General features: G+C 42.7%; 1 protein-coding gene across 1 annotated transcript in view; it reads right to left on the minus strand.

Annotated features, from left to right (window-relative positions):
- The window catches only part of LOC146860745 (uncharacterized), a 317920-nt gene that overhangs the window by 165745 nt on the left and 127653 nt on the right, over positions 1-24522 (minus strand). The window contains exons 9-10 of the mRNA XM_085646168.1: positions 8310-8348; positions 6574-6741 (exon numbers count right to left, since the gene is read on the minus strand). Of these exons, the coding sequence (XP_085502294.1) occupies positions 6574-6741; positions 8310-8348 (207 nt within the window). The remainder of the gene's footprint in view (positions 1-6573; positions 6742-8309; positions 8349-24522) is intronic.

Raw genomic sequence — 24522 nt, forward strand, 5'->3', positions numbered from 1 at the left:
GCAGGCGCTCCCAAGCTCGTCAGCTCAGGCGGCTCGAGGGAGCCTTTTAAGTTATGAAAAAGGGGGTGGGAGCACACTGACTTCACATCACAGCGTCATTACCTCTAGGCATCTTGGTCGATGTAGTTCATTGTTCTTAGCACAGGACAAAGTTCGAAAAATTACTTGGCTCGCCTGAGCTGACGAGCTTGGGAGCGCCTGCATGCCCTGAGTGGAATTGTGCCTGAAAAAATTAAGCGGCAGCATGTCCAGCAACCTACGATTCTTTTCCCTACTGATGACGGAGAAATCCAGAAACACGTGTCTAGGGATACGCTTTGAAAATTATGGAATTGAGCCAAGTAATTTTTCGAACTTTGTCCTGTGCTAAGAACAATGAACTACATCGACCAAGATGCCTAGAGGTAATGACGCTGTGATGTGAAGTCAGTGTGCTCCCACCCCCTTTCTCCTCCTTCACCTGAGTAGTCCATGTCTCCTATTTCTCTGGAAATAGTACTAGAAGAGATTCTTCCATTACATCCCTAAATGGAAGAGACTAATAACAGGTTGCAACGCTGGGTTGATAAATGGTCAAGGATGGACGAACGTGTATCTTTGGCAGAGACATGGGTGAAGAAATTAATAAAATCAATTGTCTGAAGAAGGAAGTTCTTCGACTTAAACAACATACAGAGGATTTGGAAAACAGGAACAGGTGGAAGAATCTCTGAATTTATGGCCTTCCGGAGGCATTGGAAGGGAGTGATCCTGTCTCCTTTTTTACCTCCTTCCTACCAAAGATGTTAGATATGCCTTCCTCTACTACACTGAACATTCAGAGAGCAAATAGGCTATGTCCTCGTCCTGCATTGTCATCTTGTCCAGGCAAACCAAGAGGAGTCATTATTCTTTTTTTGAAGTTACCTGACCTGATGGTTGTTTCTGCGCATAAAGCAAAACTTCAAGTCTCCTGGATGGGTCAGAGACTTTTTCTTTCTCAGGATTACTCTAATGAAACAACAGCTAGAAGGAAGGAGTTCCTGAATCTTTGTACTCCCTCCAATCCCTTGGCGCCAGATATGGTCTCTTTCATCCCTGTACTTTTAAGATGACATTCCAGAATAACTCTACAAAGTTTGAAGATCCAGCTGAACTTGAAAAATACATACAGTCTCATACATTGGTCACTATGGATACAGCTCGTCCCTCCAATGGTTGATGTTTTTATTTTTTGTCTGTCCGCTACAGGTTTTCTCTTCTATGATAGTATAATAAGGTTTCCTTGAAGTTGTAATATGTTTCATGAGTAATTTTATTTTAATATGTCACTTTATTCCTACTAAGCTTTTCTTTTTTTCTCCTTGTCTTCTTTACAGATTCATCATATATGTTTACTTTGTGTAGTCCTATCCCATAAGTGTGTATAGTCCAGGTGCGATATGGATTCCTTCCCCTCTGGGTCTGTCTTCCTTCATGTGTCATCCCTACCCCGTTGTATTTCTCCTATTGTTACTTATTCAGGTATGTCCTTACAGACATCCTTTTTGGACATCGACTGTCTTTTCTCTTTTTGTCTCATTTTTATTTGTTACCCTTTTTCTCTGCCTTTCCTGGTTTTCTTCTCTCTTTATCTTGCACTTTTTTCTTCTATTTCCTCCTGTACTATCTGTCTCCTATTTAGTTTTTTTTCTCCTTCATTGTTTCTTGTTTTTCTCTTGATAGTAATGATGTTGAACTTTAGTAGTTTTATGGTTCTCAAATGTGTTGCCCCTGATTCACTCCATTTAATTCCAGGTTTTATAATGTAACTTTAAGGGGTCCCGCAACCCGGTTAAAAGATAGAGAATATTATCGCTTTTAGTTAAGTCTGATCCTGACCTCATTCTTCTGCAAGAAATTCATCTTACCCAGCCTGAAGCACTGACATTTAAAAGAAACTGGGTGTGACACCTGTTTGTTTCTCCCTCTGTAACTAAAAATAATGGGGTTGTGATATTATGTTATAAGTCTCTTAATCTTACTGTGGTCTCACAAGAAATAGACAATGATGGTAGGTGGGTTATTATTAATATCCTGATAGATAATATACCTTTAACTATATTGAACGGTTATGCTCCTACAAAACCTGATCATACTTTTTGGCCTTCAATTGCAAGAAAATGTGTGCAGTATTAAGATGCATACTTTATCCTAGGAGGAGATTGTAATCAAATTTGAGATCCTTTTTTGGATAGGCAGTCATCAGTTCAATTTGTGTCACATAAAATGTATAAGCAATTTCTTTCTACCATTTCTAAAGGTGCCTTAGTTGATTCATGGAGGTTATCAGACCCTACAGTTAAGGATTATACCTTTTTAACTCTGCTACTCACGGTACTCTTTTCCAACTAGACCATATTTTTCTTTCTAAATCTCTTTCACAATGCCTTGTGCAGTCCCACATCACTCCAATCGTACTTTCTGACCATGCCATGGTTATTACTGACTTGGATTTGGTTCCCCCTAGACCTCCGTCGCATAGATGGAGATTTAATAATGTTTTGCTTCAAGATGATCAATTTTCTACTTCTTTTATCTCCTTTGATTCAGAATTTTTCTCTTTCAATAATAATTTGGAGATTTCACCGGCCTTATTGTACGACACGTTTAAAGCCGCTGTAATGGATTTTATTTTAAATTATGCCTCTAAGAAAAAGGAAAGCAAAATGCAAGAACATAAAAAGTTACTTCCATCAATAAAAACTTTGGAGCAGCGGTAATTATCTTCCAAATCACCTTTAGATTTGCATAATTTGTTGCAGGCTAAATTGCAGTTTAATACTAACTCTACAGAGGAGGAAGCTAGCCATATTCTTTTGAGGAATAGTGCCCGATATTATGGTGGGAAAAATAAAGTTGGTAGATTGCTAGCGAATAAATTTAAAAGGTAAAAAAGAGAGACACATCATTGATTCTATATCCTCTTCACAGGGGCAGTCTATCACTAATCACCAAGCTATTTTAGAAGAATTTGTAAAATGTTATAAGTCTTTCTATACCCCGTAGGAAGTGCCCCCCTCTTCTACAGTTACAGAATATGTGGATCAGACTCTTCACGTTACCCCTCCTGTCCTGGACTTTGATTCTTTAGAATGAGATCTTATTTCTGATGAACTGTCTGGAGCATTAAAGTCATTAAAGCTGGGAAAAACACCAGGCCCTGACAGGTTCACAGTGGAGTTTTATCTGGATTTCTCTCATCTCCTGCTTCCCTATTTATTTTGGTTATTTAAGCATTTTATTGACTCTTCTACCACTTCAGGTTCCTTTTAAGAAGCAATCATTTGTCTAATTCATAAGGAAAGTAAAGATCCTCATGATTGTAAAAATGATAGGCCAATCTCTTTATTAAACGTGGACTACAAAATATTTGCCACGCTTTTAGCTCTTCGATTGGAGTTGTTTCTACCCCATCTTCTTGGAAAAGAGCAATTTGGTTTTTTTAAAGGACGACTTATATCAGACAAAGCCAATTTGTTTCCCAATGTTCTCAGTAAATCTCATACTTTTAAAGATTCTCTTGCAGCCATAACCATTGATGCTGAGAAAGCGTTAGATAGAATAAGTTGGGAATTTATGCCTCAGTCATTAAAACGGCATGGTTTTAGTCATAACTTTACCGCACTTATCTCTCTTTTATACTGTGCTCCTCGTCTATCAGTATAAGTTAATGGAAACGTTTCTTCTTATTTTTCCCTTCTCAAACAGGTTAGACAAGGATGTCCGCTTTTTCCTTTATTATTTGTTTTAGAACTTGAACCTTTTCTTGCTCGCATTCGTAATAATTCTTCAATTTCTGTTTTTCCTTACGGAAATTGTTATTTGAACTATGCTGCATATGCAGATGATATTCTTTTGTTTGTTACCTCTCCTAAAAGTTCCTTGCCCTCACTTTTACAGGAAATTTCTTCTTTTTTGCAGGTATAAGTATATACAATAAATAAAGATAAAACGTAAATTCTTCCTCTAAATAATTATACCTTTAGTCACTCTTATTATTCTACTGGGGATAAATGGTCTCTTTCGTCCAGGATTAAATATTTAGGGATTTGGTTTACCAGCTCTATTCAGGTAAACATCAAAATTAACTTTAGCGAAATTATTGCTAGAATAGATATTATACTATCTTCCTGGAATCCTTTATTTTCATCATGGTGGGGTCGCTTAGACTCTATTAAATGATTTCTCCTCTTTTACTGCATCTCCTTTCCATTGTACCAGTTCAAATTCCAAAATATTTCTTTAAGAAAATTAATTCTCTTCTTATTAGATTTTTATGGAACAATAAAAAAACAAGAGTAGCCTTAATTACTTTACAAAGACTCCAATCAATCAGGGGGAGGGGTACATTTTTCGAATTTCTGTCAGTGCCATAAAGCCTTCGCCCTACTTCAAGCAGCGCTCTGGACCTCTGAATTGTCTACACCTTTCTCTCCATTATGGCTAGATCTTGAAATAGCCTTTATTGCTCCTTTTACTTTCAAATATTTACTTTTTTTTTTCCTCCATAAAGTTGCTACTTCGCTCTGTTATTTTACAAAATACAGCGTCATTAATCCAATCTACATTTCTCCCCATTACTTTGACTCCCTCTCTTTTTCTGAAAATGCCATTATGGTATAACTCATTGATTAAACTCAACAACCACCCTCTTGTTTTGGCGCACTTAGAAGGATAGAGGACTTATGTGGGTATCTCAGCTTTTTCACAATAAATCTCCAATCTCTTTTCCTCAATTCTGTCTTGATTATCATTGCCTCAAGTCTTTCTATCCACGTTATTTATCATTAATAAATATCATTCTTGATGTTTATGTGTCATTTCAATAGTCTACTTCTTCGATTCCCTTTGCTTCTGGACTTCCTGATTTCCTGAAAACTCGCATAAAGCTTAAGTTATCTATAAAACTCTGTCTCTTCCGGACCCCTCTCAAACCAAATTCAAGTTGGAATCCTTATGGGAACAGGACCTTGGTATTACTTGGGAAGTTACTTTCTGGAATAAGATATGGGCACGTATATATAACATTTCTAGGTCAATCCTTATTTTTTATTTATCACAGATTACATTTTACTACCCTAAATTGTTCCAGATTCTCCTCAGATGCCTCTGCTAGCTGCTGGTCTTATGACTTTCCTAAGGTAGACTATATGCATATGCTGTTTAGGTGTCCAAATACACTTTCTTTTTGGCATAAGGTATTTTCCCAGATTAGAAAGATTTTTAGACTAGAACATTCTTTCAACGAACTTAAAACTTTTCTAGGCTATTTAACTAATTATCTTGTACCATCTTTCCCTAAAAATAAGTTATTAGATTTTTTTGGGGCGATTGTTTTTCAACAAATCACCTATAATTGGAAATCATCATCTAAATTATCTTATAAGGTGTGGTGGGATTCGGTATGCATACATCATAAATTAGAAACTATATACACTATTAAATGTTTATCCGCTCATAATGTTGAACTGTTATGGTTGTCTCTCACTAGATTTCTTAGTCAGGTTGGAAATGCTATGTTCAATACTAACTCTGTATTATCTGAATTTTTGTATCCCCGATAAATATTCTTTATCTGTCCTTTCTATTGTAATTGTATATAAATTGACACTCTTAAGTTTAATATATGATATTTGTTTCACTCTAGATATTGATTATTTAAGTTTTTTTTTTTTATCCTCTTGTTATTTCACCCTTCCCTCCTTTCCTTTCTTCACCTTCTTGTAAAACGATAAAGACTTTGATGTATTTTGTTTCCAGGTTTTTAATACCATATGTAAATGGCTGGTTACTCAATATAGTTATTGTGCTGTAGTATGGTATTTAATGATCCTCAATAAAGTCTTTTAAACACGGAAGTCATGTTTGCCAGCCCTCGCTTCCTTACACTGATTCACTTGTCAGGGGCGTAAGAAAGACAAAGCTTTGTTTAACCCAAAGGCACCTTGTCAACCTCATCCCAAACTATGCACTTGGTAATCCACACTCTCACTGCTCCCGTTTTAAAACATGCTGAGCTGGATAGGAAATGTTTTTCCTATCCTGTCAATGGTACACTTACATGAAAATGTAAGGAAGCAGCCAGATGCACAGGAATACTTCATAATGGTCCAAACCTCATTTTAACCCTATTAGTAATTGTTATTTACAATATCCCCTGCCTAGCAGTGCACTGTCATCCAGGAGCACAAGCGCACACTACTCTATAAAAGAAACAAATATTCATGTTCCTCAAAAATGAAAACCATTAACATTGAACAAGTACTAATAACCCCCAAATGTGATCATCAGTAAACATGTTTCATGACCCAGTCTAATGTTCTCATGACTTGGCTGTCGTGCCTGGAAATTAACACGTGCACACACACAGGTCACATGTGTCTTGCCTGGAAGGCCCTCATCCCTCAGGTGTCTTGCTTACAGGAGCATGAAAGTACAATTAGTTCCCTTGCACTTACCTCATGATAGCTCTAAACAGGATGAACCAGCACCTCCAACGTTCTCATCATCGGTACCCAGATAAAGCTTTGATTTAACACATGGGCTACTCACCACCAGAGCGCTGATGATGCTTGTCCTCTGGGCAGGGCTGAGGGACACTTCATACTTCACGAGATCAGGTAAAACTCTGACCAGGGAGTCGGTGGGTAAACTCAGCAGAATGCGAGGGTTGAGACCGTAGACGAGAGATCCCAGGTTACCCAACACCTCAGGAGACACCTGCCAATGGGAGAGATGTCATCTCAGAAGATGGTAACATGTCAATCAAATCACCCTGTCTCCATGCCAAGGTAATACTAGCACCCGCTTCACAAGAATAATTCATGTAAGAACCACCCAAGTTGGGGCACTGTTTCAAATACAGTCAGAAAGCCTGTAACCCAATGATGCATATGCAGATGCACAATCACATACCGAGACATACACAGATGCATACGTTTGACACAACTATATCAATAAATAAAAGGTGTCAAACACAGTCACACAAATCGCACATGGCTCTAGACAGCCACAGGGTAGTCACACACACTAGTGCAATCACATAAATTGGCACAAGCAGACTGACACACAGACTAAAAGGCACAGTAACACATACACTCAGACAATAGTAAGTTGGCAGACTTACACAGTCACACACATAAAGAATACAGTCCAACACAGTCATAGAGCATCACGTGCACTGTCAAAGAAACTTACCTACACATCTCTACAGTCACATTTAGTAATGTCCCATCACATACACGGTGAGGCACTATTACAAAGGGCTACACACTTCTTCAAGCATATAATCACATACAGTCAAACAAAGCCTATCAATGTCACACACAATCTTGAAAACACTCACACAATCAGAAGGAGTGTCACTCATACACAGCCTCATACTGTTATAAAAGGACATGCAAATGGTCACAGGTGGTGGTCAGACACAGGCTAACATGGCTGCCATAGAGAGTCACACATGAAAAGACTCATTCACTCACAAGATATTCATCAATAAAATATATATTACAAATGATAATAAGACACACACAGCACACAAAGTCAGACTTGGTGGTCACACACAGACACGCACACACATATTCAAAGCCTTAAATGGATGCACACAGTGAAACTTGTCCGCACACTGACATACACAGTTACAAATAATAAGGCACAGCCTTACACAGTCATAGTTATGCACCACAGCAATACTCAAGCCTCTTGAAGTCAAATGTAGTCAAGCGTGGTTTCTAAAAGATTACATAGACACACAGAGTCCTCTTTGCCCGCATAAAAAACTTCACATCGCTACTCACATTGAAAAAAAGTCTCATATAGTTACACATGGTTGCACAAAGTTGTCCACGTCAAAAACATAGAGTCAGATGCGTTAACAGCAGGTCATACAAATTCACACAGAGACGTATAGCAAAGCAACGAATAGTCACATACAGTCACACACAGCAATGATCATGCAGGGACACACACTCACTCTTATGGGTGGCATGCGGAGACGATGGACAAGGGGACACTGAAACACAGATACAGGTAAACACTCTGAGGTGTATGGGAGCACAAGGCAAGACACGAGACACACAGACATTGGGGTACATGGAGGCACAGACAGGAAACACACAAAGGGAGAGACACTGACGGGTAAAAAGAGACACAGGCACTGGGACAGACAGAAAGAAACCCCGCATCCAAAAAAACAATCCCTACATGACGCCCACAGCCCTGGGAGGTGAAGAGATATATATATATTTATATATATATATACATATATACATACATATAAATGCACTCACTGTTCCGTTACTGAAGAGTTTATCCACAACCACGCGAGCCTGCAAGAGAAGTGATGCTTGTTACTAACCACACTGGTCCTGCTGGATTTGCACTGAACTCTTAATGAGTCCGTAATAATGCCTCATGGCCCAGCCCGTCGCTCAAGTGTTCTTAAGCACATGCGTACAACAAGCTGACCATAGTCAATATATAAGTACAGAAATTCGTTTAGTCTATGTAAGGGTAGTGTGTCGGTCATGCATACTGTCCATTGGTCTGCTTTGGAAAGCATGGCCTATTTGCTGTTCCTATGGATTGTTTCAACTCTAACCTGACAGTCTCATAACCCCATTACATGTTTAACATGCATTCTGTGTGTTATCAATTAAGTGATCCAGAACAGAATTACTGTCACATTGTTATGAATTAGGCCAGTGCTCTGCCAGGGAAGCCCACTTTACTCCATTCTGGGCTGATCCCACAAACTACTCTGCCAGTCCACCTTAATCAAGTGGTGTAACGAGACTTGAGGGGGCCCCCCTTCAAAGTACATGAAGGGGCTCCCCCTCCCCGACCCACCATCTATCGCTTTTTCTGAGGGGGACATCCAGAGCTCGGGGGGCCCCCCGCACCGCGGGGGCTGTGGGTGCTTTTGTTATGCCACTGCCTTAATTCGGACACTGATCACTGCACTATTCTAAAAGTAAATGTCTAGGCACATGAAGAAATTCGGTTCAGGGTGTATACTATAGAAAAACCTAGCCTCCACTTTAAGATAGGCATTCAATAAATATTTTGTTTTCAATTTGTAAGTGTCATGTTTTACAGGGAATTTACTGGACCATTTACCTACTGAGGGGCAGATTTACAAAAAACGGCCGCATCTGCAGAGATGCGTCAAGTTTACCTGCACCAGCCTGCAATACCCTTGCGCCACCATGGATGCGCCGTATTTATAATACGGTGCACCATGGCACAAGGATTGACAGATGTGGTAGAAATTCTGACACATCTGTTGGTGCATAAGTCACTCATTGCTGTAGTCGTGTCACATGGGGAGGCCTATACTTATTGCACTGCGTCATTCCTTATGCCTGCTTCAAGCAGGCGCATGGTTTTGACACAGTGGGGTCCTAGAAGTGGCTCAGTGAAATCTTGTAGATTTCACTGTATCACTTCTACGAGGCTTTTTCTGAGTGGGACGCCCACCCTGCATGCATTATACCTGATGCAGGTATAATGTGATCCAGGCCTTTACAACGTGACGCATCTCCTTAGATGCGTCACATTGTAAATGGGCCGCAATGTGGCGCATTGTTTACGCCGCCGCTGCATCACAAAAAGTGATGCAACGGCGGCGCAAAAGTGTTGTAAGGGGCTTGTATATCTGCACCAAAATGTCTTAATGGTCTGCTCGCCTTTTCATTTTCTTGGTTTATCCATATCTATTAAATAGCCCCTGTGCTGGAGCAGCTGCGTTCCCTATGTGCACCCGATACAGAAATAAGCAAAGGGTGTGAATGGGACACTCAGAAGAGCTATTTAATGTTGCTAAACCTCGAGACTTTTTCAGCAGCTGTGATAGCGCCGGAGACGGTTTCAAGCCTTCCCCAGCATGCTGCACCCACGAAAGTAGATTGAAAGTAATTGTAAAGGTGTATACAGAGGTGGGAGTAGGACAGCTCTGGAATAGGAGCCCCTGCTACATACCAAGCAGAGAAAGTACAGTCAATGAAATCCAGCCATACTAGGAAATGACTGGGCACAACAGCAGTTTAAAGCTGCTCTGGATCACTTTCTATTTCAGCAGTTAAAGTGCTGAAGAAGCGTTATAGGGAATCTGCTTTGCAGCTTTAAACCTATTTGTGGGGTGTGCACAGGGACCTGTACTTCTGTGTCCGGAGCGGCGGTGAGGACAGCACAGAGCCATGAGTCCCAACCAGGTACGGACAAGGAGCAAAGTGTAAGACTGGGACACACAGGCTTCTTTTTTCCATAACACTCAATTTCTGGTCAGGTATCTGCACTGTGGGACAAGTGGCAGAGGAAAGCAGCGAGGTTAAGGCTTAAGGGATGGGCCCACTGGTGCTGCTGTGTCAGGTCAGAAATAACTCACCCGGCAAATCTAAGGCACCATGGCCCACGCATCACTTCAATGCTAGATAAAAAGAATTTTACTTCACACTGACCACTTAACTTGATAAAACGAAAGTCATTCTTACCAGCAACCACTGACACAACGAATAACGGAAATCATCGAGCGTATATAGTGTCCTGTGGAAAAACTGGCCTTGAATACCTCTTGCAGGCAGGGCCTACAAACGTGCTCACAGGAGGGGGATGAACAACGAAAAGTGAATGCTCTCTTCCAATCCCCTCCTGCGTAATGCCGTCATCGGCGCTATACATGAGGAGCCAAGCACAGAGACCCGAAACATGGCCATTCACTTTGTGGTGTCAAAATAAAGTCACACAGTGGTTTGCCACATTCTGTAATTCTCCCGCCCATATGCTGCCTTGTACGCAGAGCCAAACCACCATCATCCAAACCAAACCATACCTTGCTTTCATGTTGTTTATAATATTAAACAGCATGAGAGCAGTGCATTGATTGGCTGGAGCAGGGCGACCTGACGCTCCATAGCAGACAGAAGGGGTGTGCAGTGCTACCTCCGGCTCCTCAAATGAATCCAGGTCAAAAGGGACTCAAGTACGCATGTCGAACTGGACAAAGCAAGAGACTTGTCCAACCAGACATGCACAATTAATGTAAAATCATACAACACATTCCTGGGGCATGCGGCTGCCAATCAAAAGAATTTGGCCCGCCCGCTCTGGCACTCTTGTCAAACACAACCCTGGAAGTTCTGTGTTGGGGACAAAGAGTAAGCATATTTGCAAACATAATGGTGATTTTCAAACTGTCTATGTGATGGCTCATGGTGGCTTCCTGCATGGGGCAATGCTCCACTGCACACCGCTGCTGCCCACCAGCACTCATTTTTGGAGACCAACACTTATTTTTCCTCATCAGACTTTGACCCATAACAAGAGAGAAAAAACACACAGAGGAGGAAGTGAAAAACTGAAAAATTTTACAAAGGGAGAAAGCATGGATGAAAAAGAACCTGCAAGAGTGAGATAATGGGTAGACTGAGTCTGGGGGTGAATAAAGGGGCATGAAGTGGATTCAAAGCTATGCAGTCTTGACATTCACCACACGGACATTCAGTATCGTTGGGTGCAGATTTGTAACCAAAACTTCAGATACTGTATCTTATTCATTTACAAATTAATCACTGGCAAATGACAACTAAGCACCATTCTACTGTGTCTCTCATAGAGGTACAGCAGTGCACCCATTGGGATCGAGGAAGATAGATGAAAGCAGCAGGGAGTGCAGAAAGGAGGAAAAGGGAGGATGGGAAGAAGGAAGGGGTTCGAAGAAGGATGGAAAGAATGGATGAAGGAGGATGGAACATAGAATTAAGAACAACAAAAGAAAGTTGTACACCACTTGTGCACAATAGTTAAAGAGGTTTATGGACCAGAACGGACATAACCAACATAAGGTACCAAAATGGAGGAAACTGTTTTACTAGAGCCTTAAAGTGATGCTTAAGCATACATTTTTGCACGCAAAATATTCGTAATCAGGGTTAGGCTTCAGCAATAACTGGCACGCATAACTCCGGCAATCCATTTGAAACATTGAACCTGCCATATTGTAAATAAACAAAAGCATTCCTTTGAACAAGCCGGAGAGAGGACTAATATTCTGTACCAAGGTCCAGTGACAAATCCTTGGCTGTGGGTTCTGCATGACTCTGGTGAGAACCCAGATAGGTGTCATTATTTTGCATTCTAAGATGGGTCAGATGAAGCACTTGTGCACAGAAGTCCTTGTCATTAATGGCCCCCTGGAACCAACGCGTGGTGACTGCTTATATGGCGTAGAAGCAAGGCCTGATGTATTCAACACTGCTCCACTAACCAGCAGTCTTTGTGGTGGGACGAGTGAAGACTGCTTCTCATTCAGAAGGGTCTCACCCTGGAGTATGGTTCCAACTTGCTGAGCATATAAGTAAGGGCAAATAGACCCCCTTTGCTGATGCAAGTAGGTGATCACCAGTGCCATCCCTAGGGTTGTAAGTGCAAGGGTAGAACTCAACCTGAAGTTTAGAACCTAGTACAGGTAGCAGCTTTCTCCTGCACACAAGCTTAAAAAGTGTCTGTGTGACAGCCACACTGGACCATCAATGAAAGCATGCTAAATTTGAAACTTTTAAGCTCCTGTGTAGCTGGGGTGAAATGCGAGGGACTCCAGAATCAACTATTACCTCCTCGTCCGTCATCCCTACCCATGCCTTATCAATGAGCAGCTCGTCTGCTCCACATAATGTTTTACCTAGCTATGCACAAACTACTCCCCCCCCCCCCCCCCCAATTTGGTACTGCATACCCAGCAGGCATAAAGGGTGAAGTATGTCACCCTGATAGCCTGAGAATAACAAAGTATCTCAAATGACAACAAAAACCAAAAACAATCACCAGAACCAGAACCCAGGGAGGGAGAGACGGTCCCAGGAATGGAACCGAAAGACCAGGACTCGGAGTAATGAAGATTGCCGGTGAGTAATCGGGCAGTTCTGTGTTTCCAACAGGAATGCTTCATAGACTGTGGGGGGGCAGGAAGAGACAGAGGGAAGCGATGGAAGCACAGGATGTCTCAACATATAAATACCAAACTGAAGGTTCCTACTGCTCCTGCTTAATCGATATTCAGGGCAGCAAATGCTGGGTAATTCCAGCTCTATAAGGGTTCAGTCCTCCATGAGCCCCAAGTAGGCGTTAGATGTGCTCTTTTACTTTTCGGAAGAGAAGCAGTTGTATAAGTTCTTAGAGGATTTCTGTTGCTTTCTTTACTTGGAATACACAAGGGAGGCCCACAGAGATCAAGTAACAAATTCATCTGTTTCCATGGTGCAGCTGTGCCTTGGTAGGGTCTTGAGGCTGGCATTGCAAAGCATAGCTCGACATTTCGCAGTCAGTACTCAAATTTGCATGCTGTAAGCTGCTTGTCAGTTGACTCTACAATGTGTTGCTTCCCATCAATGTTCGGTTTCAGTACTTGGACCTCTCTGGATAGTGAGAATGATTAACCCCAGCCTAAGCATTACTTTTCTACATCTAGCTTAATATATCGGCCGACATCGCAAGGAGAACAGAGTAACCGGATGTTAGTCTGTTTGACTTCATTCATGATGATTGCCTGGTAATTTTCAAGAAACTGTGGTAGATCATCATCCCAGAATGTTCCTATCTTTACATGCATTCTGCCAAATCTCATCTTCATTTGCCAGTCAAATGTATAGTTTAATTTGGTTTCTAACAGATGTCGGCGCCACATGGACAGCATGACTATTGGGATGCTCAAAAGGCCACGTATACTATCTTTCTCATCCTAGATAAGATACAGGGTGACGTTCCAAAGTGTGAAGTCTTACCAGCCACTGGTGCTCATATCCAGTGTGAGCTCTCACCGACCTGTGACACTGCTGAACTCAGAGCAGGAACACCAAGATGTTCTTCACCGGGGAGAAGATGAAGAACCCTAGCTCGAGATTCACAGCACATAAGATGTCCTCAGGTAAAGTGGGTATTGAGGACACCAAGTGAACAAGAGGGAGTTATCTGCATGGCTGCTAGGAAGAAACACAATTTAACAAGCAGTTAAATTGTGTTGTTCATGATTTTCAGTTAAAGTATCCCTCAGAAAGACATCAAACACCACAAGAGATTAGAAAGATACTTCTAAGGAAAGATATTGAGGCCTTGGTCTGGCAGATGTTCAAGCTCCAGGGTATATTTTTCTCACAGGCTGGTCTTGCTTGTACTTTTTAGGACATTGTTAACAAATTAACATCAATGAGGTACCTGTGGGGTTCGCTAGGCTTTGGTTTTGGGTGTGGAACTTTGGGGTGGACAAAACTGGGGAGACCAAAATGTAGAGGTCCAGAAAAGCAACAACCCGGAGACACACTCAAGGTAGGTGGAATCAGTAATGCTGTACAACGTGAGGAAATCTTAAATTCCTAATGTAAAAACACAGGAAGCCATTCTGATACATTACACTGTCCATCTCTTGTTTGAAGAAAGAGGCTGCAACACACGCTACCAACGAAAACAAATATTATTAAACTCAATAATGTTCTTCTTTTCTCCAGTTACTGTATATAAAAGACTTTGAATGCCTCAGCTGCTTTACCAACAGCATGGCGTCAATCGCCCCGCATGCCACTTTTGTTTTAGCAGAGTGGTTCCGTAAATTTTATTTCGAGGAAGTGTACCAAACGATTATACGTGCACCTCCACACCAAACTGGGAAAAACATTCATTAAAGACAAACAGCCTCATGCATCAACCCAAAATCCAGTCGGTAAAATACCGATTCGCTAATAGCTCCCGGTATTAAGTTAAAAATACCCAATCCCAATGCATCAACCCAAAAGCAGAAATCGCTATTTAAGGAATCCTTAAATAGCGATTCTTTAAATAGGGATTCCTTAAATACCGATTCCTTAAATAGCGATTGCATTTAAGGAATCCCAAAGTGAGATTCCTTAAATGCAATGCATCAAAGTTAAAAAATTAGCGATTTCGCTAATAGGGGGAGCAAATTACCATGAAGATGAACTGCATGGTAATTTGCAAAAACTTTGAAAAATGCACTTTTGTGCATTTTTCAAAGTTTCATGTTGCGCACACACATGCCCTTAGAGCATGTGTGTGTGCAACATATGTGCACATATCATTTTCAGGGGTGCTATAGGGTGTCATTTTGACACCCTTGCACCCTTGAAATTGCATGAGCAATTAGCGAGAACCTACTGGTACTCGCTATTTGCTCATGCAATCTCCGAATCATTCCTATGGGCCTGGAGGCCCATAGGAATGATTGGGACGGCATTCCTTAATTGCTACTCGCTATTTGCTAGTAGCAATTAAGGAAAGTTAAGGAATCGCTATTTGAATAGCGATTCCTACATGCATAGCCTTTTGCTATTCCTTATTAGCGAATCCTTATTTTTCGCTAATAAGGAATCGCAAATGCTAATGTTGATGCATATGCCCCATAAAATGCAAAAAAGATCTACTTCTGTGGTATAAGTAATTCAAAGTGTATTGCACATAAAACCTTCAAATTAAAAGACATCCTGTGGAGAAAAATGCAAATGGCACTTATACAGTATAAGTATGTAGTTGAAACAGATATAATAAGATGAAAAAATGATTGTGTAACATTTTAACATAAGAATCAATGCACACAATATAGAGGGCTTTGAGCTAACTATCGGAGTAATGGGAGAGGGGGAGACGGGGGAACACTGTGCACTGTAAAACATTGAAATGTACCCAAGAATGATATTATTGAATTATGTTTGCATTGTGATATAACAAATCCATGGATGTTAAGTTGAATACCCTTCAAAAAATGTATAGAACGTTTCCGTTAACGGATGCACTGCCAGGTTCTTTGATGGTTTATTTGCTACAAAGATTATTTTTTTAACGAATCAATTTACAATCATGGAGTTCATATGAATCAATCAAAGCAACCCATAGTTGTTTGATCGCTGATGTTTCAACCCAAAGGGCACGGATCAGTGGGTCTTCTCAGGACATTGAAGCCATTTGTCTAAGAATGATAGCCGTGACCTGTTAGCAACTGTACGTCGGGAGGGTAATGCATATCAATGGTGGAATGAGTGATACAGAAAAAATCCTATTTGTAGACTAAAGTGATTTGCAAATCTCAGTCAAGAATAAAATGGCAGGAAAATGTGTCCCGTCCACAGGGACAATAAGGGCTTGTCCTGTGGTTTTTAACACTACTTTTGTTTAATACTATTTTTATTTTATCATCACTGCAAGACCTCATCACTAGAGTACTTTATTAGAAAGCGATGATATCGACATTTCACCATACCTTCTACAGATTACATGATTTTGACACAGCTTCTCCCTTGGTGAGTTTAGTGCTACCTGGGATGCACAACCTGGTTTCATCAGCGGATTGCCGACATTCATTTGTGCAGATGGATGAAGAGAAGGTCTCGCTGGCACCCAATGGATGAACTGTAGCAGGGGACTATCCTGTTCATGTGTTGGACCGCTACTGAATCCTTATCCCTTCCATCTAGGACGACATTCCCAGAGTAGAGGATATACATCACCTCCCTAGGGCTGTACAGAGCATAACAGCAATGTCCTTGGGAGTTACTGGAGAAAACAAAAGAGTCCTGTTGTGACAGTTGTCAGTGGGGGTGGTATTAGGGTCACTACACTGCAATTTAAAATAAAAAAACTTATGTCGACTGAACCTCAAACGGGCTCACTGGATTCAACTGACTGCAGAATATCGCATGGCAGGTTTTCCCAGTGTGGGATGGCTTGTGACAAGCTCAGACTGGCAGTGGGCCAGAGCCACCCCCACTCTGACACTGCTTTGGTTTTTAACATGGCACATTGTACTGTATAGAGAATGGAGCAGGCAGCACAGCGTGATAGCCAAGGCAACGACAATGTGACTTACTGGCAACACTAATAGACTGGTTTCTATACTGTCAGGCCAGGTCCTCCCTCGAACAGAACAGAAGCAACCCAGGAGCGTTTTCGCCCTTGTTAGGGCTCATCAGTCAGGTACAGCTTGGTTCCAGTGGCACAATATGCACAGAACCCACACCTGGACGTACCCATCCCACTTAGGGTGAAATACTAAAGTGCACAAGAAAGTGATGGATGGAATGGGTAAATCAGTCTCAGCCTCTGGTTATTTTTTAGGGCACAGGAACAATGCTGTACCTGGCTGATGAGCCCTAGTAAGGTTGAAACCGGTCCTGGGTTGCTTGTGTTCCAGTTCACGGAGGAACTGGCCTGGCAGTTCGGAGCGGGCTGTTCCCCCTGCAGCAAGGTCAAGACGGATTTGCATATGGCTGGGTCCAAACTGAGCTGGCATGATGTGCAAAATAAAATAACAATGGACTGGGATTCAGCCTGAGTAATTGCCAGTGGCTGAGATTACTTCAAGCATTCCACCCATCACTTTTTTGAATACTTTTTTTAATACAGAGCTTAGTCGGTTTTACCACAATATCTGCATACATGAAGAGCGCATGGAAGCAGAGTCACTGCAGTGCTTTATATGGATGGCACACTGCAGCTGTACTTAGTCAGCAGGTAAAAAGAGTCCGGTTTGAAAGGTAACCATAAAGAAATGCCACCTCCAAACTTTGTGAGAGCCAAGTGTATGCTAAAGACGGCAAACTTTGTACTTATGAGCTCTGATATGCATTTCACACACAAAGGTAACCGATTCACGTCTTCTGACTCCGGGTCTCAATGTCTGAATCTCTCTCCCACCTATGGACAGGCAGTCCTTGTAGCCTCAGTGCCTGCAACTCTAGGTGCGCCACTGTTATTGGGCCTCACACTTCCTGCAGCTCTCCCTGGCCCTCTTACACCCCTCTCTTCATACACTGGCAACAGACAGCTGCTGGCTCTGGACCTCCTAGTGCCTATACCTCTGTAATACCTGCAGCTCCTGGACCTCACCTCAACCTTGTAGCCCCTCTTTAGTGCTACCAGCCCAAGGAGCTCCAACTATCTCTACCTCTATAGCGCTCCCAGCCCCTGGGACCCACACTATCTGTATCTAGTGCTCCCAGCAAGTGAGAACCAGACTATCTGGCCTCTCTGACACTTCCAAGCCCTGGCACTCCCTCTATCTGTACTTTCCGAGTGCTCCCAGCCCAAGGACCTGTAGTATCTTCATGTAAGGTTATTACTGTTCTCCTGTATCTTGTAACTAGCTGCTCAGCCAGTGTGAGAGTTCCATGTGGAATGTTGACGTGACTGGAATGTTGGAGGTTGGTGTGGTGTGAGACAGTTGAGAGGATGGGCTGAGCAGCTAGCAGGCTGCTCCTGGTGGGGCTATTCTATGGACTTAATTAACTTAATAAATACGCTTAAGATCCATCCTGGCTACGTCTGCTGTGTCATATCAACCTATGGAACCAGGTCACTTCAATTGGCGATGAGTTGGACTAAAGAAACCGTGCGTGTAACCTGAACAGACTGGTGTGTAACTAAACTGGTGTGACTTGAAGAAATTTGACCTAAAGAAAAGAAACACCTCATTTGGCGATTCTACCTGGCAACGTGAGCCCCACCAGTGACCACAACACCGGTCGCCCAAACCTCTGTGTGCCAGGTGGAGTGAGGAGTGGAGCTGCAAGTTGTTCCCCAGTGCAGCACAGAGGTTTGCCTCAGTCCTGTGTCTACTTCAAGGTGTTGTGTCCCAGAGCCTCTGTGTGGATGTCTTCGCGACCAAGTTTGGTGTCTTCTGGAAGCTGTTGGCCCCTGTGACAGTCGTGTAGGAGAAGAACCTGCAGTCTCTTTGTGTTGGACTGTGGAGCGCCACTTGATGATCGTGAAGTGAGTTTTGGGGAGCTGTCACCGAAAGAGATGTCTCTGGTGAGGAGTGCTACTAACCCCAGATCCCTGTGTGGTACTGTTGGTCAACTTTTCAGCGTGTCTCTTTGCTGTGTGCGCTGTGGTGTCTGCACACAACTTTATCTTATCGTGCCATTTCGTGAGCGCTGTGAATGCATGGCATTGAGTGGGACCATCAACAGAGGAAGATTTGTCCCTACCAGCTCTTATGTGCCATTGCAGGCATCTGCGGGGCATCCAGAACCGGGGGTTCAGTGACTGATTTTGCTTGTGCCCTTGCGTGCAGTGCTTCTGTATTGCTTTGGACTTTGGTATGCAAGTTCATCGTCCATGTTAGTGCTCTACTGCCCTTGCATTTGGATGTGTGACATTGTTTCATGGGGCGCACTTTTCATTTTGGAGTTTTCGTTGCGATGGGGCTGGATTGGGTTGCGGAATCGTTGTGTACACTATCACTAAAGTCATGACATTAACTCTTGAAATGTATGCTGTGGTCTCTACTGCGAGGGCTGTTAAGGATGACTGTTGTTCTTTGCCTTTAAATTCAAACACGGCTCGCGCACCTTACCTGGTCGTTGGTGTCGCGTGGAGCCGCTCGAGAAACCTTCATGACGTGCTGATTTCTTCAATGCTGCCCATGACGTTTTGCAGCAGGAGCGCGCCGTGAGCCACTCGGCGTGCGTCTCCTGAGTGTGCCGCCATTTTTGAGTTGGCGGATCCAGGCATTTTACTTTGCATATTAGTGTCTGCTTATGGTGTCCTACAGCAACCTGCCAACCATTGTTCATTTGTCCGGTTCAATAAAGTTTATGGGCACGTCGTCATGCAGCATCAGCGGGATCTTCGTTGTTCTATGTGCCACTTGGTGATGCCAGCATTTGAGATGCGTAGGAGACCCTCTGCACCAGCTGCGCTTTTCGGATGGTCAGCTTTTCCAGGGATTTTGGAACGTCGTGTGTTAGTTTGTTTCGGAGTTGAAAAATTAATACAACAAAGCCATCTAGTGGCTATTTGGCGCCACTGCTCATGTTCAAGGAAAAGAAAGGCTCACCCCGTTGTGTCTTGGTGAAGTTTGCCCGACCTGCAGAGAAGTGACCGTGATGAAGGGCATGACACTAATGTGGCTCCAAGGAAAATACAGGGCGATGGTTCCTGCAGTGGTCATCGTTTGGAACAAGGTGACTTTTCAGTATTATGTTTCTTTCAAACAGACCGTGCTTTCTCTTCAGTTTTGTTGGGGATCCGAGTGTTAAACCTTCACAATGTCCAGCAATCTTATGAAAATCAATATACCTCCACATCCACTTAAAATTTATGAGTTACCATCTGTTTAAACTTCACGATGAGATTCTGGATTTGTTTGCAACGTGTCACATCATTGTTGTAGTGCTTCTAAGGGTTATAACCTGGTGTACTTCCATTTACAGAGTTGTGTTTTGTTCAGCGCGATTGGTCTTGTGCTGGTCGTAGTGTCTGTACCAGTCATTTTGTGCGGCACGTGGTTTTCTTGTGTGTGTGGTAGCCATGTCGTGATTCACATGTTTGTTATTAGTAATGGGTATCAGTCCTGTTTACTCAGTTATAGAGGGTGAGAGTCCCACCTATTAAATTGGTTAATGGGTGTTAGTCCCATGTATTTAGTGTTTAGGGGGTGTTAGTCCCACCTAGCTTATGGTTAATGGGTGTTAGTCCCATATACTTCGTGTTTAGGGGGTGTCAGTCCCACCTAGGTCGTTCTTAATGGGTGTTACTCCCATATTCTTTGTGTTTAGGGGGTGTTAGTCCCACCTAGGTCATGGTAATGGGTGTCTGTCCCGTTTACTTGGTTTTAGGGGGTAAGAGTCCTACCTATGTTATTAGTAATGGGTGTTAGTCCCATATACTTAGTGTTTAGGGGGTGTTAGTCCCACCTAGGTTACTGTTAATGGGTGTTAGTCCCATATATTCAGTGTTTAGGGGGTAATAGTCCCACCTATGTTTTAGTGTTGGGTTTTGATCCTATTTACTACTCAGTGTATAGGGGGAGTTGGGTCCACCTATGTAAGTCGTATTGGGTTCCAATACCTTTTATAGTTTGTTTTAGGTTTTTTTTCCCTATGTATCTTATGTGGTGTCTTTTCAATTTCTGTTTGGTAGTTTGATGTTATTTTCGTGTTTTATTAAAAGAGGAGGTTGGTGATAGTGAGTGAGTTTAATGTTTTCTTTTCTGTCTTATTATAAGAGGAGGATGGTGATAGTTAATTCTTATCTTTTCATCCTTTTTCTTATCCTTTTTCTGCCGTTTATAGTCTGGGTCCCTTTCGTGGTATAGTTTATTCATCTTACCCTTGAGCTTTGAACTATTTATCTTTTGTTTATATTTTGTGTATCGTTGCTTTGAACTTTTAGTATTGTTTGGTGTATTTTCAATTGTAAAGAAGGGAGATATTGTAGTATCTTCATGTAAGGTTATTACTGTTCTCCTGTATCTTGTAACTAGCTGCTCAGCCAGTGTGAGAGTTCCATGTGGAATGTTGACGTGACTGGAATGTTGGAGGTTGGTGTGGTGTGAGACAGTTGAGAGGATGGGCTGAGCAGCTAGCAGGCTGCTCCTGGTGGGGCTATTCTATGGACTTAATTAACTTAATAAATACGCTTAAGATCCATCCTGGCTACGTCTGCTGTGTCACATCAACCTATGGAACCAGGTCACTTCAGGACCTCACACTATATGCGCTTCTCTAGTGCTCCCAGCCCCTGGCACTTCATATATCTGTACCTCTCTTAGGGTCCCAATCCTCATGACTCACACTATCTGTACTTTTCTAGTGCTCCAAGCTCCAGGAACTCAGAGTGGCTGTAAGTCCACAGCACTCCCAACCCATGGGTCTCGCACTATCTGTACCCATCTTGAGATCCCAAACCGTGCCATCACAGTATCTGAACTTCTCTAGTGCTCAAAGCCCCTGGGCCTCACACTATCTGTACCTCTCCAGTGCCCCAGCTTTTGGGTTCTGTAGGAAAGCACACCCTTTGACATGGTCACCCCCACCTTTTGCCCTAGTACTGATGCTTTTCAACTGATTGTGAACCGGGTACCTGCTAACCAGGCCCCCGTGTCAGTGCTCTTTCCCTTAAAACAGGCAAATGTCTAATTGCAACCCAATTAGCGAAGACATTAGCACCCCTGTAAGTACCTAGTAAATGGTACCTCTGGTACCCAGGACATGGGTATTAAAAAGGGTCCCTATGGGCTGCAACATGTGTTGTGTCACCTAAAGGGACCCACACAAAAACTGCATGCAGCCTGCCATTGGAGGGTGCGTGAAATGGTGCAAACCATTTTTTAAAACATGAAATGGCACATTCCCTGTGTGCCATGCCCATGCGCACTGCATATACTATATGTAAGTCCCCCCTACAGAATGCATTAGAGCCCCAAGGCTGGGTACATTATATAACATAAATAATATAAAATGTGTATTTTATAAAGCACACGTTCACCCTTTACGGGGTATCTTGGCGCTGAATAACAGATGTGTATTGTTACCCAATTTAATGGTATGTCATCATATTACATGTGAGGACATATATGCATGAGCAGATATGCCCCTGTGATGTCTGGTTCCACTGCCCTGACTTTGAAAGTGATCAGGAAGCCATCTTAAGAATATGTACTGGGCACTGATCATCACAAGTTACCCTGTTACATAATGGCATCACTGAAAATAATGGTGTTTGGTATCAAACACCTCATCTTAATAAATCCACACTGATGCCACTGTTAGATTTATTATGACATGCACCCAGAGGACACCTTAGTACTACCCCTGAAACCTACCAGTCTTTTAGTGTGCTGTCTGATTAGACTCTTACAGTGTGCCACGACAGACAAGTTTCTGACCCCCTGCTCGTGAGAGCCGATGTTCTCAGAAGTCAGGAACCATCCCAGCTCTGGAGGAAGGTGATCATACCTCCTCCAGCAGGATGGCTAGTGAATTAGCATACCAAGGCCAGAGGCTTCAAAGCCTTTGCCCCCTTTGATATGAGATCACAGCTTCCACCAGACCTGGAGAATGTCATCCCCTGCCCTTGGGCCCATTTGGCACCAGAGCAGACAGGAAAATTAGCTAGTCAGTAGGCGTGTTGCACTATCAGGCTAGGCACAACCCTAAGGTGGGCTACCTGAAGTGGACACTCAATAAAGGGTTTCACCATCTTGTTTTTGGTAAATCTAGGAACTCTGGGTCAGGTTTATCCCCACTCTCAACAGGAAGTGGTCAAATAGGTGGTGTAATAACCCCCTGGGAGGGTATCCTATTGGCTACTATGTTACACTCTCCCTAACCCCCCTAAAATGACTATTTAGGTGGGCCACTGACACCAGGAGCTCAGATTCATCTACCTGGGAACAGTAGAGGACAAAGAAGAGCCAACAATGCAAAGACAGTGGACCAGCACCGAAGCTGGCGTCAAACCCTGCCTGGCTGCTGCTTTCCTGACAATTGCAAGAAACGACTTGTACTGCCACTGAACAGCCTCTCCAAACCCTTGGAGGACTGTCCAGTACGTCGCCAACCAAGCAGCATCTCCCTTGAGGTAGAGAAGCCATCTCCCTGCATCTGCAGGCACCAACCGCATCTGCCCAATTCACTGTTTTTCTGATCATCAGGTCCACCAAGGGAGCAACTCGCCAGGAGGAGGTCATCAAAAGCCCAAGAGGTCAGCCCTGTTCCTTAACCATGTCTCTGGATGCTGAGCCTTTCCGGAGCCTCCCTGCACCAATACTCACTACCACATAAAAAGCCACCTCCTTACAGGTCCCACACTATCTATACCTCTCTAGCACCCCAGTCCTTGGGTCTCACACTATCTGTACCTCTCCAGTGCCCTAGCACTTGGCCTACAAAGCTAACAGAATTTACACTTTAGGAGGGTTGGAAAGTTTCCCAGTTTCATCCGTCCTAACTTTGCGAGAGAATTCATGAACATTTGTTTTGCACAGTTTTTATCATACAAATCTACTTTGTGCACACGACTTTCCTCAGGTTTTTACAGTTTAGCAACCTTCTCCAATAAGATAGTTTAGCAACCTTCTCCAATAAGACAAAGATCACAATGTTTTACAAAGTACACCAAGAAATGGCGAGTTAAGAAAGGTTTCAGAGGCCGTTTCTAATTCATCCCACGTTTAGGCCTGAGAAAGGGAATTTTCTCAGCAAGGTGCAGGACAAAGCAGAGCCCAAACAGAATGTGAATGGATCAGCAGGAAATGTTGTAAAATGGCAACATTGGACTTAATATTGCATATTATGTTAATATGCCGTCTGCTATTAGACTAGTGAAGTTGTATCTATAACCAATATTCATACGTATACCGTATAAGTGTGACTGCTGGTGCCATGGATTGGCTGCTCCGTTTGATATGCGCTCTTTGCAACATTGTTAAAGTGCTAGGAAAAGGGAAAATAAGATCATGGTATAACCCAGTATGCTTGGTATAGACAGCATTGGCTTAAATTGTGCTGGTAATGTTGGATAAAGTTTTAATTGATGCATTTTTTATTCGAGTATTTGTTCACATCATAAATTAAGGCTTTTACTATAGCACTTGGAAGTGGGAAGCCTATCAAATAAAGTTCGACAGATTGAATCGGCTCTCGGTGCTTGCATGCATGTAGCAGTCCTGCAAGGTGCCAGATAAGGACAATTGTAGTATGAAGTTCTGCATAAACAAGT

Source organism: Triturus cristatus, chromosome 3_1, assembly GCF_964204655.1.
Source record: "Triturus cristatus chromosome 3_1, aTriCri1.1, whole genome shotgun sequence".
Classification (NCBI taxonomy): domain Eukaryota; kingdom Metazoa; phylum Chordata; class Amphibia; order Caudata; family Salamandridae; genus Triturus; species Triturus cristatus.